This window comes from Miscanthus floridulus, chromosome 11, assembly GCF_019320115.1.
Source record: "Miscanthus floridulus cultivar M001 chromosome 11, ASM1932011v1, whole genome shotgun sequence".
NCBI classification, from domain to species: Eukaryota; Viridiplantae; Streptophyta; class Magnoliopsida; order Poales; family Poaceae; genus Miscanthus; species Miscanthus floridulus.
In genome coordinates this window covers 8,236,980-8,259,835 of record NC_089590.1, presented here as the reverse complement: position 1 = coordinate 8,259,835, position 22,856 = coordinate 8,236,980, and the positions used below count along the sequence as shown (strand labels likewise).

Below are 22,856 nucleotides of genomic sequence, written 5' to 3'. Positions count from 1 at the left end.
AATCAAAGTTCTTTTGCGTAAAAGCTCTTTAACAAAATTCTTTATATTAACATTTGAAAACTTCATAAGATCATATACAAAGCTGATATGATCCGTAATGAGATCATGAAACTTCATATCCAACACCTTCACAACCTTATTCGAGTTCCAGTTATTAACTACGATGATGAACAGAGAGTTGAGTCTCTATAACCGAGGAGCAACGATGATTCGAATCAATTAAAAACCCAGCTAGGAATTCCAGACCACATGACATATGTAGGTCCTCGACCTACATATACCAACCTACCCTCAGATCCTCTAAAACAAGAATGGGTCCACGCCACCCGAGAATACAGTACTCCACTAATCCAGCCCATTGCCATGTGGGTACAAGCTATTCCCACCATCTCTCCACTCCTAGTGCGTGAGTAGCCATTCTCGTAATAGAATCGCCAAGTTAAGGCTTACTGGAGTATGTGGTTAGTACTACAAAGTCTTATCTCACACAGTTCAATAATGGACGGACCTTAATCGACATAGGCGGAAAGAAGCCGCTCATAAGACCTCCATGTCTTGTGGCTCTCACATACCGAGTCCACCCGGTCTAGATTTATTACTCCACATTCCCATATTACATGATAACCTAAGTAACCAAAGATCCATTTAAAACTTGCAGGTGATAGGTAATCACCCGACTTTCATCGTTCTAAGCATAGCTAAGCATAACTAGGCATATACGAATTAAAACTGGTAACAAGGTAGATATGGAAAAACAAGGTTGGTAATGCACCAATTAGGTTTTCACTTAACTCCTAACCACTTAATGCAGTAAAGAAAAGCAAAAGTGAAATCAATTTGTAAATCACAAGGTAGGTTAAATGCATCCAGGGCTTGCCTTGGTTCACAGAAAAATCAGGTTCCTGCGACGTTCCACAATTATCAGATCTGACTTCAACAGATGGATTAACTTCCTCCGCAACTTGATTAACTACCACATATTCACCTTCGTTCACTACACGTAGTAACAATGCCATGTTTAACATGATGCGAGGTATAAAACATGAAGCTCGATGATGGATGCAAAATTTAACAACTTGAATACAACTTTCCTTCACGGTACAGTTACAAGTTAAACTAACTAAACCTTTTTTGTAACACTTAATTCCATTTCCAAGGATCATTATCAACTAATGACCCAAGGTCATCACTCAATCCAAAATTCCATCAAAACCTAAATCATTAAAGGTTACTATTTGCTTTTATGAATTAATTATTTAATTACAAATTATGAAATAAATCAACTTGTTCCAATTGACCTCAAATTTTTTTTGTAAATGCTCATCTCATGATAACTAAGTGGCAAAACAAGTTTCAAAATTTTTGGATAAAGAAATAAGCCTAGAAAAATCATGGAAACTCATTTATTAATTAATTGAGCAATTTTTATCACATTCAAAAATACTAAAAATCAACATTTCATATTTTTCCTAAATAATATACATCACAAAGAAGTCACACAAAAATTTTCATAATTTTTGGAGCTCTAAATAAATCTATACAAAAATAACAAAAACATACACTATTCATTCATCTCTGAAAATTGAAAAGCTCATTTTTAAACCGTTGAGTCACTGACATCGGGTCCCACCTGTCATCCCTAACCTCTCGTGTTTGACCACGGCGACGACGCGCTGACCGGCGATAACTCGCCGCCGGTGAGACTAACGGCGACGGCGAAGACACCAACACGATCACCAAGACTAGGCGCACCTACTGATGTCTCTACTTGCACTGATTACGACTCCATACCACCTCAACGCCGACCATGGCGGACACGGCCAAGCGGCTGCACTACGCCAGTGAAACAAGGCTAGTAGAGATCAAACAGAGCACTTGGGAAGGATCATCAGCTCACCCCAAACGCGATGGAGCAAAGAGCGAGACCGGAGGAGCCACGAAGATGCTGATCGACGGTCACAGTGGCCACAGCAGAGCAACGGTCATCGGTGGCGGCGCTCCGGCGACTGCGGTGGTCAAAACGAGCAATCAACAAGGTATTAAGCACCACGGCATCGAGACGAAGCTGGAGCAACCAAACACAAGGATAGAGGTGCACCGTGGAGCTCTGGCCACGGCGACGCGCTCGCGACGGCGGCGCTACCAGCCGTGAGGAAGAAAGACGGCGAGCGGCGATTCCCGGTGAAATCAAGTGACCACAGTCGGTTGGCTAGGTGTGCAAGGAACTAGCGAAGCTATTGAGCACTTTGCTATGATGGCATAGGCACGAAATCGACGGCGAGGGCTCAACGTAGCAGCGGCGGTGGTGACTGGAAAGCGGAGGAGGAGAAAAGAACGACGGCGACTGCGTCTCGGCCTTTAAAGGACGGCCAGGAAGCAAGAGGAAGCCACGACGATGCCTTCCCCACGCCAGCGCGAAGCTGAGGACGGCCACACGCGCGCCTAGAACCGAGAAGAAGGTCGCCGGCAATGTAGCTTAAGCGGCGAGCACTGTTCCACTTAATTATAGAATTGCCATTCATCTAAAATTCCAAATTACTCCCAAATTTGAATAACAACTCAAAAATCTCCAAAAATAAAAGTTGTTCAGAATCTAAAGTTCTACAACTTTGCTTTTATAACCACCTCCTAATTCGGTCTACATTTTGAAATGCAAATTTGAATTAAAAAGGGGAACATTTAAAAATTACGCCTTTTCAAATTACTTCAAATTTTTCTAAACAACTTTGAAAACTCCAAAAACCAACTTTGTACAACTCAACAAGCTCTACACTTTTGCTTTAAGGCTCATCCCCAAAATGTACTTCAATTTTGAATTAGGTTTTTCGGGGTAAAACAAATCGCTGGAAATCAGGGTTTTCGGAAATTCAAACCCAAACAAAACTTTGAACTTGATCCAAACCATACAAGACAACACATATAACATAAATGTAAACTTGTTTTAGTGTATGCATATCAAAGTTTTCACTAAGGCCAAATGCTTTGCAATGCATATGATGACATGGTAGGTTTTAGTATTAAAAACACCCAAGGTGTTACAATTTCTCTAGTAAAGATAGCATGAACAACTTTCCTTAAGGGATGAGATCATAGACGGGGTAAAAATCTTCTAAGGCGGTGAAAACCGACTAATCCAACAGGCCATGCCTATGCCGGTCGTAACTGTCCAATCACTCAAATGCCAGCTGGTGGAAAACTACATAATGTTCCATCTGTGCAGTTCTCTTTCTCTAATGATAACACTGTATTATCTGAGTTTGTTGAGTGAGCGGTGAATGTGATAGCTGACTCTGTTGGCTCAATGCTTTCAATGATCATTATTTAAGGGGATCCTCGCATGCAAGTGGTAACAGTTATCTAGGTTGAATCTGATGCAACCTCTTGGGTAAAAACACACAACAAGTACTAAAGGATGAATCGATGTTAAAGATTGCTACTGAACAGGAGAATAGTGATGCTCGGAGGACCGCAGTGGTTGAAGATTCCTTCACAAAATTCAAAAAGTAGTCCTCTACCGAAGTAGCTTGAGTACAACATTCTTTCACGGTACAATTACAATCCAATGAAGCTTACTTGTTAAACTACTTTTGACATTGAGACTTTCTTTCTAATGTCATTCAATAACTCAAAATCATAATATGAAATCTGTTGTTTGACACTTTTCAAATTGTTTTCAACTCGCAATGGCACAAATTGACTTGTAGAACACCTTGACTGCTCAACCATTGTTGATATGAGAGGGAAAAAGTAAGTCACAAAGGGGTCTGTAAGGAGTCTCCTCTAGGGCACATAAAGGATTATCTAACGGCAAAACATTGACCATGTTGCTAATCTTGGCATCAATCACAAACACAACCTTCTAACATGAGGGATGATAGCAGTGAATAGAGAAATCACAGATTCTGTACACCATGGTTTTCAGTTCATATCTCACAAACTAATGCTCCATTGCACATGAATTTTGGTAGGCATATAGATCCAAGACTCCTCTAACTACTGACCAAAATTTAGCTCCAACGGACACCGTTTGACGATCCAAACAAACCATCTACCACAACTGCTCTATTCTGAAATTTTTAGTGTCCCTAGACTGACAAAACATCTCTCAAATCCAATGCTTTACTCAACCAATCCTCAAACCAACTTAAGACATCAAAGTACCTTAAGTGAGGAATGAGCTTGCCAAGTTTTGTGGCAATCCAACCATGTTGGAGCTTCTAATCACCGGCTTAAAGATAACTGGTTTGGTGCCATGAAATCTAGACAGATTTTCCGCTCTTCTTTTTCTTTGTATCACACATTGTGGAGTGTGTTCTGCACTCTCTAACTCTTCTTATAGAAGTAGCAGTAGCCTTCTCACTGAGGATGGAGGCTAGGGTTTTTCCTTACATGCCTCTTAGGAAACAACCTCAACCGCCGATTTAGACACCAACTTGCCAATGCACAAGCACTTGATTTGTGGGTTGTTTTTGCGGGGCACAAGGCACACTCCATGTGGAGGGATAGTCCTACAAAGATAAGGAACCTTTCTGACTACCCCCCTAGGCTTCATCCAATAGACTCCTGAACAAATCCTTTGATAGCACCATACACATAATGATGCTGATAGAAACTAGGGACGTGCTTTCTCTAGCTCTTTACTTAGCTGATACAACATTTTGCACTATCTATGTGATGGTTCGAGATGGAATTGACTTGATCATAGTGGCTCTAGAAGATAGAGTGCCACTTAGGATGTTGACTAGTTGACCAACTCCTTGTTGGTCATTGTTCTGTGAGACATAGCCTTCATAGCTACCGAAGAGTCGTTACCTAGCTGGAGATTAACCTTCCTACTGGTAACTAATTAGTTGTCTCTCAACACTTAAAAAGCTCCAAAATTTCCTTTTTGATGGTAACAATTGTAGTGGATGCGCAAACAAATAGTCGACATGGAAGTCAGCACAGAAGGGGTGACACCGAAGAAGGTCGTTTTTGTCTGCATTATCCTTATGCACCTAAAGATTGAGAACTTGGATAGGAAGCTCATGAGTACCAGGTGACATATTACATGACATAATGTCCTGGCCCATTTATCATCCGACTGATAATTTGTCCAACTTTAAGTGTTGTATACCTTTCTGATCCAACAGGGATGACAAAAGTTGCTCACTAGATGACCAACGTCATTACAGGGGTAGTAAAGCAGTGTCAGTTGTCTACTAGCTCTTGTAGTTTGTTAATGTTTATGTCTGTGACCTATTCTTCAAAGGTTATCTTCTTTACAACTTCGAAAGGAAGCTTTACTACTTTTGGTCCGATATATGGATCTTCCGATAAGATATGGGGATCTTCTGATAGGATCAGGAGAGATAATCGAGGAAAAGCTCACGATTAGATGACACATCGGCGTAGTTCCATAATGGATCATGATTAGAAACCTTGATACCAGCACGCACCTAGTAGCACAACCATGTGCCGACCGGCCGCAAGGAGGCCCTAGGTTCCGTCGCAGCACCGTTAGTCATTAACCAAGACACCATTACCGAACATACAACCTACAAGAAATCTCACATGACACAAATTGGGTTGCATAGGAGCAAGCACTATGCGAAGGAGGGATAGCAAGCAAAGGTTGACACAAGGTTAGGAGTCAACAAAGAGGCAATCCGAAGATCAAAACACAGCATAAGGGAACATAGATTAACTAACAAAGACAACTGAGCATGCGACTCTTGCTTAAATTTTCAACAAATGCCTTACATTTACCAAGGAGATTATCAGATAAAAGATTACATGAAATTTGGTCTTGTTGAGCTGTGACATGAGATCAAGACTGGTAAACATTTCGAGACTTGAGAGAGTTGGAGATTAACCAAGCGAGATTCGACTGAATAGAGCCGATACACTACTCAGAGATTCAATTGATAAAGCAAGGAAATGATTTGCAAGGAAAAGATTCCGAGGTTCAAGCAGTGAGAGGTTAGCGTTGCACCTGATCATATGTAAGATAAAGGGCAGCGATGTTTGACAGGGATTTTTGGGTAAGGTCTTCACACGCAGGAGCAAGACATCCATGACATATAAAAGTGTTTAAGGGAACCAAGCTTGGGCTTATGGGTCAAACAAAGGCATGGATATAGGTCTTTGTAGCACAACATTCAAGGGCTAGCAACCACATATACAGGCTCAAGCTCTTAAGCAAAGGGAATCTACTTGGAGACAACCATGAGATTAACATAACTTGAGTATCATTCCAGGATAAGGCTCTTCGACACTCGTATGCTTACCGAGGACAAAAAGGGTGACAACTATGGTACCACCTATATCACAACACATTCACACATACATCATGGTAATACCTAGAAAAGCAAGCAACCACACGTCAAAAGAACTAATGTGAAGATACTTGAAAGGAAAAACCTAACATTATATTTAAAAGAAAAGCATGTGTAGGCTTCTAACAAGGTATCACTACCGGTTTTAGTTTTCAAAAAAGGTGAAGTTTTTGCTAACTACTAATTTGTCATCTATTTCCTTTGGAAGCAAACATACAAGGCAAAGCTAATCATACACTATCTTCAAGCATAGTTATTCAAGTGGCATGGAACAGGGCATTTTGCCTAGCTTCACATAGGGAAGATAGTAACATCACATTGATCACAAGTTACTTATTATTAGAACAAAGGTGAGGGGAGCATATTTATGCACAAGCACAATCATGATGCATGATCGTCCTATTCGTCCTCACAAAATTGCCAGCCTAAGGTGGCAATCATGTTCTATTTCGGTGGCATAACACTTACTCTCTCGACATATAGCTAGTCGTCAGCTACATTCAATCTATGCATTCAGTGGTTAGCATACCTGTAGAAGAATTTTATTTTAGCCCAACCCCACAATTATATATATGCGGAAATGAAAATCTGGTCTCTAAGTTTCATTCTAAATACTTCCATATATATATAGAATATATATATACTTATGTATCAAAGCTACCCATATGTAAATATGTCTATACATACATACAGAATATGCATATATAGCCATACCAAAGCTAACCCATAATTAAATACTTTTGTATATATAAGATATATATATATATATATATATACTTTAGTATCAAAACTACCTCTCCCCTTTGATCGTACACTCATATCTTGCTTGAGTAATGTTGAAAGTGCTCCTTTCATGTGACTCACATCTATTTCCATCTACATTGACTATTGGAAAAGTTTCATAAAGTTTGGAACCAAGAAGTCACATGAAATGATAAGTTATATTCTTGCTTGAATTGCACTATTAGGTGAATGGGAATACGGAATGTCGAGAAAACCTTGCAACCTTACCCAAATGACTCTAATTGGACTCTACAACAAAAGTCATGAAGGGTTCATGTTGATCAAGTGCCAAAAAATGCCTCAATCGGTCTAAAACTCTAATTTAGAGTTTATCGTGATCCTATTTTGATCAAAGTAGAACTATAAGTTATGTACTTATTTTGGTGTTCGACCTTTAATAAAAGTGGTAATTAAGTTTGTGTGCTACAAACTTTGTTTTTGGATCAAGAGCCAAATTAGCTTGAAAATAAGTCAAACAGAGGCTCAAAAATTGAATCAGCTGCTGTTTTCAGCCCTGGAAAATATTCTATCTGAGATTAGTGGTAAGGATAGTTGGCATGTCGCGTTCTTGTGTTTTTGTTAAGCAACTTGACTTAATCCCAAAATAAAAGTTGGAATTTACATCTTAGAGAAGGACATACAAAAGGTTGGGATGGGCCCCAACGAGGGTGCGGCCAAGCACCTCCCTACTCGTAGGGCCATCCTCGCCGCCGGCGCTGTCTCCACCGGCTAGAACCGCCGCTCAGCTCCAGGCCGCCTGTCGTCGCGGCTCATGTGAATAGTTCATAGAAGGACCATTTCGCTGGAATCTATTTTCATGAAAGTTTAGGGTCCTCGGTGCAAATTTGTTTTTCTTTTATGGCTGAAACTTTAGAAAATCATAATAAATCATATAAAATCATAAAATAGCAAATGAAGACTTTTTGGAATCCTTGAGAGTAGATCAATGCATTAGAGTCATAATATGATATGTGTTAGTAGAAAGTTTTTGCTGTTTTTATTTATTCTTGTAAAGTGCTTTTAAAAATGCTTCTAAGTTCGACAGATGCATATCTTGAGTTATAGAAGTCCAAATATGATAATTATAGTTGTGTTAATCTTATGATGACATGCTCTAGCTAATAAAAATATTAAACATGCTAATTGTGTACTATTTTATAATGTTTTGATTTAGTCTTGTTAAATAGGCAATTTTAGCTTGTTTTGCTTGTTATTCTCATATCTAAAGTTGTGGTGCTCCAATTACTATAAAATTTTTATGATAGCCTGCTGATGTCACATGTGTGCTGTCGTAAAAATTTAATATTCATTAGATGTAATATGACTGAGTTATTAATTTAACTTGTTTAATGCTTATTAAATAGTTTATAAATAATATAAGTTTGTAAAAATGTAAAATGTGGTTCCACAACCTTTGTATGATGTTGTTATGTCATTTTGATACATAATATGGCTATATTTTTACAGAAAATATTGAGTTTTAGATTTATCTTGCTCTTACATGTTTTCTTGCAATAGCAATTTGTCTTTTTCATTGTGATCAAATTATATTTCTACAGTAACCATGTTTTGATATCACCTATCAGCTGTAAAAATTCCGGATCTCAACTCTATGTTTAAGATATCACCTAAAAATAATATATATGTTACATTATATAAGTAGAGGATGAAAGATTGTTAATAGATGCATGTGTTTATGCCATGTAATACTTCTAATAATTGGTGCTAAGTAATGTGATTGCTTGGTCATGATTAGGAGTTGCATGGAGCTGCATATAAAGCAATAAAATGTTAGTTGTTAACAACATAAATGATAAATGCATATAGTTGTATCTCTGTTGTTATGGCTGCATGTACAGTTTCTGTGGTGGTGATATTTTTGTGATGCAAATGACGTTTTCTATAATTGTGGTGAATACAATAATTGTATATAATATCCTTATCTTATTTGTAATAAAATTTCATGATTTTAGGCCCGATGGTTTAGGAGTTATAGATTTTACAATTTGCTGTTAGCTTTTGCATATGCTCTGTTCAGATCTGAAAGGTTGTGTTGTTTGACTTAACTATACTTTGAATCACCTCTTGATGATGATAAAGAAGTTGTAGTGATTTTCTTAAGATTTCCAAAATGTTAGAACACACCCTTTTTGGTGGTCTAGAACTCTAGTTATAGCTGTTCAAAGCGGAACGACATATTTCTGTCCAAATCTGGACAGAGATGCATTCTTGGTGTTGTTTAACCTTGTTAGCTATAGAATCATCTTAAGATGATAATAAGAAAGTTATAGGTAACTTAATAATATTTTCATAAAGTTAAGAATCATGCTTGTTGGATGATTAGAATTTTAGTCATGCATCTCTGAAGTTCATATCAATTTTTGTCTATTATTTGTGCAAACCAGCTCCTTGGTGTATTTTAACTTGGTTAGCTTTAGAATCAGCTCTGAGTGTAAATAAAATAGTTGTAGATAATTTCATTAGCTTTCCAGAAAGTCTAAGGTCACCTTTATTGAATGTTTGTAACTCCAGTTATAGTTGAAACAAGTGACTATTATGCTGCTATCCAGATTTCCGTACATGTGCTAGATGATTGCTTTAGTTTGCTCTTGTTTTGGCTAAACATGTTTGGTTAGTTCTTGATCGATGCATGTGTGCAATATCTGAACTTAAGTTCACTTATGTGCCATGCCTAATATGCTTGCTATCCCTCTATAATAGGTTGTGTGATGTTTAGTTAAATAACTCTATGTGCCTATGTCTTGCATAATCTTGTGCTTGCCTTGAACACTTCTTATGTGATGCATCTCTTATTACCATTCTTCATATTCATGCACTTGCATCTTGCATCTCATCTAGGTGCACTAGATGAATCACGTGAAGGACATGATGTTGGAGTCTAACCCAAAGATGGTGTATGGTGGACCTATCCCGAAGATGGAAGGACTAAGCAAGTGCTAGGACCAGAGCTGTCACAAGACAGTGCGAGCTAACTGAACTGACGTATGTCGGATCCCAGGCAAGCTCGGAGCATTTTAAGCCTCCTATGTTTTTACAAATATCACTTGCGTCCTTTTATGTTGGATACATTAGGTTATAGGAGTTGATTATACCTTGAACCCTATGTAGGTCCAGAATCGAATATATGCTTAGCCATGCTTAGTCCGGTAGATGTCGGGTGATTTCCTGTCACCTGTAAGATATAGGTAGATATCTGGTCACGGTTGGCTATATTTGCTATCATGGAAATAACCATGTGTTAATGAATAAAAGGAGACCAGGCGGGATTATGATAGAGAAGCAACAAGGCATAGAGGTCTTGGTGCCTATTTATCCCCGTTTGTGTTGGTTAAGGATCGATTCGCTATACGTCCTCATGTCATGTTGAACGCATGCCTAGCACTTCCGACTGTGAAGTCGAGTAGCTCAACTTAGGCTAGGACCCGATAAGTGAAAGTGCGCACACTAGAGAAAGTAAGGTTGTACGGGGAGCCAGTGGCGTGAGTCCAAGGGTAGGCCGAGCCTGAACTTCCTGGCAAACTAGTAGTATCCCTGAGGGTGCGGCACTGATTGGACCCATGACTGTACCAGAGTTGTACCAAAGGTGACCCAACGCAACCCCAATGGGGGAAGTATGGGTTTGTGTTAGGAATAATTTACCAGCTGGTTGGAATCGATTCAAGTCGCAGTCTCTACTAGATAGTGAGAACTTGACCGAGCAGCGGCAACATAGCATTAATTGTTAGAACTTGATGGTTATGCTGATGCTCAAATTAATACACCGGATATGGTTACTAATGCTTGTTAGCTTAATCAAGTGATTGCTCTAGTACAGGTGCTAATCTAGAGATGCTTAATTGAATAGGTATTCAATTTGATGCTAAAGATATTAAATCTCCAAGTTATGTTACTTAAGCTTTTATGCAAAATATTGTCAAACTAACTCCACCGATAAAGCCTTGCATATTCCTTGGTGTCACTTTATTTTTGGTTTATGAGGGGTAAGTCTAGCTGAGTACATTTGAGTACTCAGGGTTTATCCCACCATGTTGCAGGTGAAGTTCTCGGCCTACTGAAGATGGTGACTAACCGCTGGTGGGCTCGACGACTCTATATAGTGTTCTTATCTATGTGCTTTTGTTAGAGGATGTCACGTATGATTGCAATGTATTTGGAACTAATATTATTATAATTAGTTGAAAGTTGTGTTGTTGTCACTAATCGGTTTTGAAACCCCAAACTTGTATTATTATTTATGAACTCATTGCAAACCTTATTTTTGTTGCAACTCTGTGTATTTGCTTAATCGTGCGATCTTGGTTATGATGTGGATTTACCAAGGTCCTTCGTGACACTCGGCAAACTACCGGGATTTCTATAAGTGAAAGTATGTGCGTGTCAACATGTTAAACAAAGACATCCGTACTTGATCTTGTATAACTTGGGTGGTTCTGTCACATCTTCGGTCCTAGCACTTGCTTAGTCCTTCCATCTTCGGGACAGGTCCACCATACACCATCTTCAGGGTTAGGCTCCAACATCACGTCCTTCACGTGGTTCATCTAGCGCACCTAGATGAGATGCAAGGTGCAAGTGCATGAATATGAAGAATGACAATAAGAGATGCATCACATAAGAGTTTTCAAGACAAGTATAAGGTTACACCTCAAGACATATGCACTTAGAGAGCAAGTCATTTAACTAATTATTGCACAAACCTATCATGGTAAGTTAGAAGAAAATAACACCAAGTTTTCACCAATGAGGCACTCAAGTTAAGCTACTTTAAGCAACCATCTAGCACCAGCTACTCCTAGCAATCACAAAATCAAGATCAAGCATAAGCAATCAACTTCAAGTATATGCACAAAAATTAGACAGCAACATAGCAGCCATTCAATTTAACCATAACAGGAGTTATAAGCATCCAATAAAGGTGATCCTAGACTTTATGGAAAGCTTAGGAAATTGTCTACGACTTTGTTATTTACACCTAGAGTTGATTCAAAGGATGACAAGGTTGAAAGACACTAACAAGCAGATCTGTACAACTAGGATAGAAAACTGACATGAACTTCAAAAATACATAACTAGAGTTCTAATCATCCAACAAACTATGATTCTTAACTTTATAGAAAGATTATTAAGTTATATATAAGTTTATTATTATCACCTTAAGATGATTCTACAGCTAACAAGGTCAAACAACACCAAGAATGCATCTCTATCTAGATTTGGATAGAAATCTGCCATTCCAATTTGGATAGCTATAACTGGAGTTCTAGACCACCAAAAAGGGTGTTCTCTAACATTTTGGAAAGCTTAGGAAAATTACTACAACTCTCCTATTATCACCCAGACATAATTCCATGCTTAAATAAGTCAAACAATACAATCATTCAGATCTATTCAGAGGACATGCAAAAGCTGACAGAAAATTTGTAAAATCTATAACTCCTAAACCAGCAGGCACAAAATCATGAAATTTTAGGAAAAGAAGTATAAGGAAATTATCTGAAACTTTGGTATTCACTACATTTACAGAAAACATTATTTCATCCACGGTTATCATCACAACAGAAAATGCACATGCAGCCATTTCTGAATATAACAATTTGATATTTCACTTGTTTTGCTAACAAAGAGCATACACACATGAGCCATTCAAGAACTTCAACCACTACTAACATACTTAGCAACATTTTATTGCACACCAAGCACTCAAAGCATCACCAAATACCATTACAAGCTTTATTTATAATCATGCTTTTATTAATCCTTTCTCCTAATAAACATATATATTATTTTAGTGATATATGTGAACAACTAGTTTGGGGTTTAGACTTTCATGAGTGGTAGATGTTATCAAAACATGGCTACTGCATAAATTTGACATGCTCAAGTTTTATAATTTAATTATTATAAAAAAGACAAATTGCTAATGCAAGAAAACATGTGAGAGCAAGATAAATCTAAAGATCAACATTTTACATAAACACAGAGCCATGTTAGGGTTTCTCAGGCCACAATATCACCATGCAAAGGCAAAAGGAACCACATTTCACATTTTTGCATATATAAATTATTTATAAACCATTTATCAAGCATTAATCAAGTTATATCAATAACTCAACCATACTGAATCTAATGAACATGAAATGTTTACCATAGCACACATATAGCATTAGTAGCGTACCATAAAACTTTCACATCATTTGGAGCAGCACAATTTTAGATATGAATTTATTCCTAGAAAACCCTAATTTACAAAGATAAATATGTGCAATAAAAACTTTCTACTAAAACATATGATATTATGACTTCTCAAGGATTCCAAAAAGTGTTCATTTGCTATTTTATTATTTTTCTATGATTTATTATGATTTTCCAATATTTCAGCTAAAGTAAAAGCAATAAAGGAGAAACATATTTGCATCGGAGACCCTAAACTTTCCTCAAATACCAATTCTAGCGAAACGGTCCTTCTAATCACTATTCACATGAGTCATAGACTTTGCCGATGGGCCCTTCCCTTTCTTCGAATTCTTGCGCGAGGTTCCTAACATGAATTTGAGTAGAGGAATGGCACGGGGAGGCTCGATGCCGGTTGGGGAAGGCTCGCTGGCAGCGAGGAAGATGCGGGGGAGCATCCCCATCACTAGGCGCACCCAACGGTGCTCGCGGCTTGGCCCGAGATGGCTCGAGGTGGCCCGGCCATGTGCGTCGGCGGCCATGCCCGTAGCACCTCTGACGGCAGGGCGCTCCAGCGACCACGGTGGCTAAGAAAGATGCATAGGAGGGGCAGCAGGAGCTGGAGATGGCGATGACATGCTTGGTTGGGATGGAGAGAGAGCGCAGCAGCGGCGCCACAAGCTCGTGCTTGGCCGGCCATGGCGGAGCTCAGCGTGCCCGCGCGCACGCACCATAGAGTGAGGGGGAGAGCCAGGGAGAGCAAGAGCGAGTGAGGGAGTCCAAGGGAGGGCTCAGGTGTCTGCTCATAGAGGAGCAGGGGCACGAATACATGGCAAGGAGGTGGGGCGCTGCTGCCCTGCATTGTGGCCACACGCCCATTTCAATGAACAGGTGGCGTGCAATGAAGTGACCGGCTTGGGGTATGATTTTGGGTTACTTACCATCCGATCCGGGCCTTGGGCCTTAAAGAAAAATTGTTCCTTTCCTGATGCTCTCCAACTCATATTTAGGGTGCTCAGCCATTAGAGTAACAGATTAGTGGGTAATTAGCACTCCAACATGATAATGTCAGCACATTTACAGCGATGAGCACAAATCCAAATTGATGGTCAGAACGAAGTCAAACTAGTGCCATCTTTTTGCATGCTCTTCCCCAAAACATATAGTCCAACTTTTATAATTGGTTCAACTTGAGTTGCTTACCAAAAGCATGAGAAGGCAGCATGTCAATTTGGTGGTTACTAATCCCGGACTTAGAATATTTCTAAGTCTGAAAACAGCAGGCAGATTCAATCTTTAAGCCTCTGTTTGACAAACTTAGATGGTGATTTAGGATTGAGTCATTGAACAAAGTTTTTTTACACATCTTGCTCTGCAACTTTTCTTAAAGGATCATGGACTGGTTTAGCTCGGTTAGGAAGATACAAATCTCCAAAGATAGGTAGATGAAACTAAAATTCGGATTTCAGAGTTTTAGCAGTGTCATCGAATTCAGTGAACTTGCCATTTTGGAGAGAACCTTTGAATGACCAAATGAGCTCCAAATCCTGCTGAGACTTATTTTTTTGTTTCCTTCACAAAGTGTACTTGAACTCATATTAAGGAATCTAGTTGAGTTACCATATGAATTTGGAAGATAAAAATGTCACAACATGTCAACTCGCTGTTGCCGATCAAAGACTTAGAAAGATTTCTGAGAGCCTAAAGGAGCACTGCATTCAAACTTGAGGCCACTGTTTGAGTCACTTAGGAGTTGAATCAGGGCATGGTCCAAAAATAATGTTTATTGTACTCCACTCAAACTTCAACTTTCATTAAAGGTCAAAATTCACCACTGGTACTGAAATCATTGGTTCATCTTGGTCAAAGCAACACCTCATTAAACCCTGGAATTAGGGTTTTCGACCAATTGAGCCATTTTCTTGACATTTGCTCAACACGAACCCCTCATGAATTTTGTTGTAGAGTTCAATTTGGGTCATTTGGGCAAGGTAGCAAGGTTTGGTAGACATCCCATGTTCCCATTCAATGGATGAAGCAATTCAAGAAAGATTATAACTTATAATTTCATGTGACTTCTTGGTTCTAAACTTCATGAAACTTTTCCACTAGTCAATGTAGATGGAAATAGATGTGAGGCACATGAAAGGATCACTTTCAACATTACTCAGGCATACCTTTTAAAAAGGGGTCAACATAGAAGTAAAGGTGTGTTGACCAAGTTTAAGTTGGGGCTCATTCGTAGAGAGTTGATCCCAACACCTTTGTCACCACTTACAAGTTTGAACTAGAGCTCTTGATTACCACTGAACTTGTCATGTTGGAGCTCAAACCCACTGCTTAACTAGTGACAAACATCTAGGGTGTTACACTCTCTTCCCTCCTCTCTTCCATCTCGAGCACACCATCCAGGAGCCACACGTTTTCCCCACTCCCTCTATTGTTGCGGCCATTCTTCACCATGAAGCTCTTGGATTTTGAAGCATGAGCATGATCTTCTTGCTTTAAGGTTAGTAACAAGCATCCACTTCTTCGATTTTGTTGCTTTACCGTTATTTTGATGGCTACATTGCTTGATTCTTATTCTAATTGTTTCTCCATTTTAGAGAGCACTTTCCAATTGGATTTTGAAGAAGGCATCCAAGCAAATTGTGGTGAATCCATCTTCCAAAAGGTTGTGCCTATGAAACCATTTAAATTCCTAGCTAATTACATGGTGGTTTGATGATTGTTAGTATGATTGGAGTAGAATAGATTGTTTCAAATAGGGCTACCAATTCGCATTTTGATGAGCAAATTACTGCGACACCTGCCAACCCATTGATTGGAGCTATATTGTTGTTCATGATTAAGTGTCCCATTCTAACTTTTTTGTAACTAGTGTCTCCTTTTTTATGCGGCATGAAGTAGAATAATTGTCCTCGACGAGTGTAAAATACTTGTTTTTTTATGGCGCTATGATTTTCAATTTTTATAGGGCTACCAATTTCAATTTTCCAATAATTAGTGTAGAATAATTATTTTTCAAAATGGGGCGTCTGACGAGATCCTAACATATGGGTATGTTAAGTCTCAGGTCCAGTGGTTTCTGAACGAAGAAGACCCCCCGGTCGACCCCTATAGGATCGCTCGAGGGCTATACCAATCGGGTACGCTCGCGCGCACCCTCTGGAGAAGAAACTCGGCCAAGCCTAACTACGATGCGACCTCCTGCTTGGGACTCGGGGGGCTTGTCCGGCCCCTGAGGCTCCTGATCTACACCGACACTCCTGCCCGGCCCTTGGCCCCTGCCCCGCCAATGACGCCAGCCATGGCCCGGGCACAAGAAGACACACCCTGGGCTATCGAGGCTCGGGGGCTCCCGGCGCTGCCCCTTGTGCACGGCATTACCGGCCACTTTCCTGACAAGGTCACGCACGGGGCGTGACACAAGAAGACAAAGCTTCCCCGCTGCCTCCAGGGGCTCGGTGGCCCTCGGGCTCACGCGTCAGCCCCTGGAGCCGTCCTCCTTCACCGCCAAGAAGACTCCAGAAGGTCCACCTAGGGGAGGCCGGTCCAAGCCGACACTGTCTGACACGTAGAGTGTCAGAACAGAGCAGCCGGACGACGCCCAAGGCTTCTTCGGCTCCACGACACCGCCACGGTCCACAGTGCGTCGCTGCAAGGCCCTCCTAGACTTCGACGCATGTAGACCGTAGACTCACCTCCCCAAACCGCCATGTACCCGACCTATCTCGTTATATAAGGGATAAGGTCAGACCTAGGAAGGAAGAGGGGAAGACAGATCATTCCATTCCACTCCATCCTTTGGCCTCTGCTCAGCATCGAGAGCAAGGCAACCCTGAGAGGAGCACCGAGAGCTCCTCCACTGTATCCTGTCGTCTTCCTCTCCGACGAGGGGAAGACTCCACCGGCGGCGAGGCAACTTTAGGATTAGCACCAAGCTAACCCCCTACCAAATCTCTCACTACAACCCTGTTGTAACCCCTCGATTTTGGGTGCTTTTAAGTATAAGGATCATCAGCTGCTGGACGTAGGGCACCGATGGGCCCGAACCAAGATAACCGTTGCGTCCTCTCTATGAATCTTATGTTCTTGAGTCCACCCTGGGCCACCGGAGACCCGTACTCTGACACCGACTCGAACAACAATGCTACAATTAGTCTCCCCATTTTTATGTGGCATGAAGTCTAAATATTTTTTTTGTGCAGAGATGGATCGAGGGTGCGAACAGACACGCGGTACATATGGTTGGCGTCTGCAATTTCCTCGCGGCTGCCAAAGCCGATGCTAGGGATGGAAACCTTGTATTCTGTCCATTCAAAGCAGATTGCAAAAATCAAATGAAATGGGGTAAAATTGAGTCTATACGAACACACTTGATTACCAGGGGTTTATGTCAAACTATACGATATAGAGTATGCATGGGGAGGTTGGTGAGAATGTTCCATATGATGTAGCCATGCCTGACCTAACTCTCCATGAGGCTATTACTAACGAGGAAACCAGTTTCAACACGCAACCTGTGGCTACTATTAATGAATGTGTTAGCCGACGACACCGAGCACGAGGATGACATATGTCTAAACTGAATGAATCGGTCTTTTTAATCCTCCAAAATGGAGTGTCCGAGCTTGAGACCACCTGGCCATGTATGCTTTAGTTGTCTGAAACGTTTATGATCATGAAGTGCACCAAGTCCTTTTATTTCTGAAGTCTGACCCAGTGAGCTTTTGGCATTATAATTTTGGAACTGCTTAGGGGCTTGTTCAGTTTCCAGGGATTGGATCCCTGGAACGATTCCAACCTGGAATGTTGTGCTAATTTATACAATCTTTAATCACTTGGAATGATTCCTGGTGGAATCAGGGCTAAACGAACGAGCCCTAGAAGTTTTTCATGAAGCTGATATGTCATTGTCATCTTTGTCAGTATGTATGATAGCATGTCCAGTCCTAGGTCCAGTTGCTCAGGAAATTTGTACACATTGCTTCTAGGCCTTTTAAAGTTTGTTTCTTCTTGAGATCTGACCTTGAGGGCACTAATCTAAAGTAGTTGCAGTGCACACCAAACTATGCTTTAGGTCAGGTTCAGTATAGGCAGGTACATACATCTTGCCCTGTTAGATTCATGGATGATGGAAATGGAACATTATATTAGCTCTGAATTAGAGTCAAGATTCAAGAAAAGATGCATGCTATGAGTTCAGGCTCTGTTGTGTCTCCTTCAAATGTTTCTAGGCTATTTAAGGATGCAGTTCTGTTAATAAACGGTTATCAATTGAATTCAATGTGTCTTTCCTGCCACGGCAAAATGTTTTGGTAGGCCATTTATACTTTACTTTTTTTTGCAATCAGTTTATGGCTTTGATTCTTGCATTGGTGATACGTGCCAAACTTGTGCACAATTAGATGGATGTGGTGCGTGAGACTCTTCATAGGCATCTTCCTGCATGGGTCTATTTCTTTGATTCCAAATTTTACATGTTGAATACTTTTGCAGAGTCTGAAGGCACTTGTAGACCTGCTGAAGTTTTTGATTTTGCAAAGTGTCCATTTGATACGGTTGACCTGGTGGCCATTTGATACGGTTGGACAAGCCAAGGAAACCCATCTCCGTTCTCTACCAATCCCACCATCAGTGGTTAAAAATTCAAAATTTAATAGGTCATACTTGACGTTGTAATGTGATTATCCTGGTTAACTTAAATTTGTCTTATGTGAATATGTGATACCCCTGGTAAATTTGTTTTTTTATGTGATTACAGTTTGGCTTATAGAAATCAAACTTGTTTATTTGTGAAAGTTGTCGGCAAGAGCTTTTCATTTTTTTTATCGCCACGGTGAAATTGAAGCTATCGAAGTATGCCCTTGCTGAAATGGAGTGCAGTTTTACCATATGATACACTTGTTGAGTAGCATGTCAATCTGCGCATCTTTACAATCCTCAAGTATGACCTGTCGGTGCTACTTAAGCAACAGAGAAAAATAGAAGGTGATATATCTACTGAAACTCAACCAAGAGTGATGGTTCCTTCTTTCTCCATTTATGAGTCTAATTTGTTGAAATGCTTTTTATTTGGCTTTGTATCTCTTGCCTGTCGGATGGTTCGCAAATTCGATGCCCCAGGCTATTTTAAACCTTTGCTTGGAAGGGCACCGCGGAGCGCACAAAATTTTCTATTGGAACAAACAGACAACACAAGCAGCCTTGCAGCGAGGCCATGGACATAGGGAGAGACCCAAAAAAAAAAGACAAATGACTCCACTGCTGATAGGGCTAGGATCCCTACCGGAGCCGCTACGCAGGTTGTACGGATGCGAGATGGCTGGACGTGGGCGAGGACGGTGCGAGGGCGCCGTGGCTGCAACTGCTGCCCGCGAAAGAGAAGAGGCGGCTAGGGTTTCACCCGGCTAGGGTTTCTCCCGGCTCCCTGAGGAAGCCGGAAACAATAATATGTTTCTGCTTAATTTCCCAAATAGAGTCTTACAAATATTTATATGTCTCTCTAATAGCGATAATTATAAAATAACCTTCTAGAAATACTATAATTGCGACAATTATATGGGCCATAGCCCCTTGATGGCCGGCTCCCCTCCTAGCCCTTAGCGGGGCTGCGACGCCTGTAGGGGATGTCGGTCATAACATCTCTCCCCGCCTGCAGAAACAGCTCGTCCTCGAGCTGGAAATCGGGGTGCTCGGCGCGGAACTCCTCGAGTGACTCCCACGTTGCATCATCTTCTGGCAGACCGCGCCACTTGATCAAAATCTTCCAAACACCCCGGCGCTGCAGAGCGCGCAGGGCGCGTTCTGGCCCTGGCAGGACCCGGCCATCCAAAGCCGGTGGCAGGACGCCGGCGGCAGTGGGGGGATCGCCGCGGTGCTGCTTCAGGAGGCCCACATGGAAAACATCGTGGATGCGGGCGCCATCGGGCAGCTAGAGGCGGTAGGCGACGCGACCGAGGCGCTCAAGCACGCGAAACGGTCCCGCCCAGCGCGGCCCCAACTTGCGCTTGGAGCGAGGGTCGAGGGACTGCTGCGTGGTGCGGTGAAGGAGACGCAGCCAGACCCACGACCCCACCTCGAACTCCACATCCCTGTGGTTGGCGTCGTAGTAGCGTTTGGAGAGCTGCTGGGCTTGAAGGAGCCGCTGACGGACCTCAGCGAGCATCTCGTCGCGGCTGCGGAGTAGGGCGTCGGCGGCCTCGGTACGAGCCGTCCCCGGCTTGTACGGCAGGATGGGCGGCAGGGGTCGGCCGTAGACGACCTCGAAAGGCATGGCGCGGAGGGCGGTATGGAAAGAAGTATTGTAGCAATACTCCGCCCAAGACAGCCAATCCACCCATGCACGAGGCCGGTCACCTGTAACACAACGCAAATACATGGCAATCACCTTGTTGACCACCTCCGACTGGCCGTCCATCTAGGGGTGGAAGGCGGTGCTCATGCGGAGCTTGATGCCCGCCATCTGGAAAAGATCCCGCCACACGTGACCGGTGAACACGGGTCCCGGTCGCTGACGATGGAGAGTGGAAACCCGTGGAGCCGTACAATGCTGTCGAAGAATGCACGGGCGACCGACGCGGCCGTGTAGGGGTGCCCGAGTGCGATGAAGTGCGCGTACTTAGAGAAACAGTCGACGACGGTGAGTATAACCGACTTGCCGGCGACTTTGGGCAGCCCCTCGATGAAGTCGATCGAGATGTCCGCCCAAACTTGGGAGGGCACGTCGAGGGGCTGCAGCAGTCCCGCTGGCTACAACGCCTCCGTCTTGTTGCGCTGGCACGTGGTGTAGGAACGCACCAAGTCTCGCATCAGTGCCCTGTCCCGCGGAATGTAGAACTCGGCACGGAGGCGGTGCAGCGTCTTCTGGGTCCCCTCATGGCCGGCGGCATGGGCCAGGAGGAGGACCTGGTGGCGGAGGTCCCCGTGATCCGGCACAAAGATGCGAGACCCGTGGAGGAGGAGGCCGCTGTCCAGGCACCACGGCTCCACGAGCTCCCTGGCCTGGAGCTGCTGCAGCAGCCGCTGGCCATCCGGCGCCGCGGCCGTAGCGCGCCTGATGGCGTCGAGGAGAGCAAAAGAGGGCCCAGACACAGCCATCGCTGCCCCCGAGCGCGTCCGGCGAAGGTACAGGCACCACCGCCTCACTGTTGTGGCGTGACAGAGCGTCCGCCACGGTGTTGAGGCGGCCCGGGCGGTATTCCACCGTGAAGTCGAAGCCGAAAAGTTTGCTGATCCATTGGTGCTATGGGACAGTAGACAAACGCTGATCAAGCAAAAATTTGAGACTGTAATGGTCAGTGCGAACCAGGAAGGGGCGCCCCCACAAATACGGGCGCCAGTGGCGCACAGCTTGCACCAAGCCGATGAGCTCGCGTTCGTAGGCGGCGAGCTTGAGGTGGCGAGCTGCAAATGGCCTGCTGAAGTAGGCGAGGGGTCCCGCGCCCTGGTGGAGGACGGCGCCGAACCCCGTGCCCGATGCATCGCAGTCGACCACGAAAGTCGTGTCGAAATCTGGCATCTGAAGCACGGGCCCCATCGTCAAGGCGCGCTTGAGCGCCTCGAAGGCCGTCGTCGCGTTGTCGTCCCACACGAATGCGTCTCGCCGCAAGAGACGCGTGAGCGGGGCCACGATGATGCCGAAGTCACGGATGAACTTCCTGTAGTATCCCGCCAAGCCCAAGAAGCCGCGAAGGCCCCAGGCCGAGCGAGGTAGAGGCCACGCCGCCACCACGGCGACCTTGTCGACGTCCATGGCGACACCGCCCTCGGTGATGACATGGCCAAGATAGGCCACGGATGGCGCCCCAAATGAGCACTTGGAGCGCTTCAAGTGGAGATGGTGCGCCCGTAGGGCGCTGAGGACGATGTTGATGTGCTGCAGATGCTCGGCCCACGACGAGCTGTAGATGAGGATATCATCGAAGAAGACGAGCACAAACCTCCAGAGGTAGTCGCGAAGCACGTCGTTCATCAGGGCCTAGAAGGTGGCCGGGGCATTAGAAAGCCCGAAAGGCATCACCAGAAACTCGAAGTGGCCATGGTGAGTGCGAAACGCCGTCTTGGCGATGTCGTTGGGGTGCATCCGCACCTGATGATACCCAGAGCGTAGGTCCAGCTTTGTGAAAAAGCGAGCTCCATGGAGCTCATCGAGGAGCTCATCGGCCACCGGAATCGGGAACTTGTCCTTGGACGTCTTGGCGTTGAGGGTGCGGTAGTCGATGTAGAAGCGCCACGACTGGTCCGCCTTGCGCACCAGCAATACGGGCGTCGAGAAAGGCGAAGTAGTCGGCCTGTTGATCCCTTGGGTGAGCATGGCCGTGCACTGCCGCTCCAGCTCGTCCTTCTGTAGCTGGGGGTAGCGGTAAGGGCGCACCGCCACCGGTGCGGTGCCCGGTAGCAAGTGGATGCGGTGGTCGTACGCTCGCGCTGGCGGAAGGGTCGTGGGTTTAGTGAAGACGATGGTGTGCTGCTGGAGTAGGACGACCAGCAGCGACTGCCGTGGGTCAGGAGGCAGCCGCGGCCATCAGCTATGCCGAGGGGGTTGGAGAGGGTGCAGCC

General features: G+C 43.3%; 2 protein-coding genes across 2 annotated transcripts; both read right to left on the bottom strand.

Annotated features, from left to right (window-relative positions):
* Positions 1-21,047: 21,047 nt before the first annotated feature.
* On the bottom strand, positions 21,048-21,395 carry LOC136491614 (uncharacterized). The gene has a single exon (XM_066487903.1). The coding sequence runs from the start codon at positions 21,393-21,395 to the stop codon at positions 21,048-21,050; it is 348 nt and encodes a 115-aa protein (XP_066344000.1).
* A 145-nt stretch (positions 21,396-21,540) lies between these two features.
* On the bottom strand, positions 21,541-22,269 carry LOC136491613 (uncharacterized mitochondrial protein AtMg00860-like). Its single transcript, XM_066487902.1, has one exon. The coding sequence runs from the start codon at positions 22,267-22,269 to the stop codon at positions 21,541-21,543; it is 729 nt and encodes a 242-aa protein (XP_066343999.1).
* Between the last annotated feature and the right edge of the window lie 587 nt (positions 22,270-22,856).

Excerpts from the sequence above, each read along its gene's own strand:
- LOC136491614 (XM_066487903.1), bottom strand. The coding sequence starts at position 21,395 with ATGGCTGTGTCTGGGCCCTCTTTTGCTCTCCTCGACGCCATCAGGCGC.
- LOC136491613 (XM_066487902.1), bottom strand. The coding sequence starts at position 22,269 with ATGAACGACGTGCTTCGCGACTACCTCTGGAGGTTTGTGCTCGTCTTC.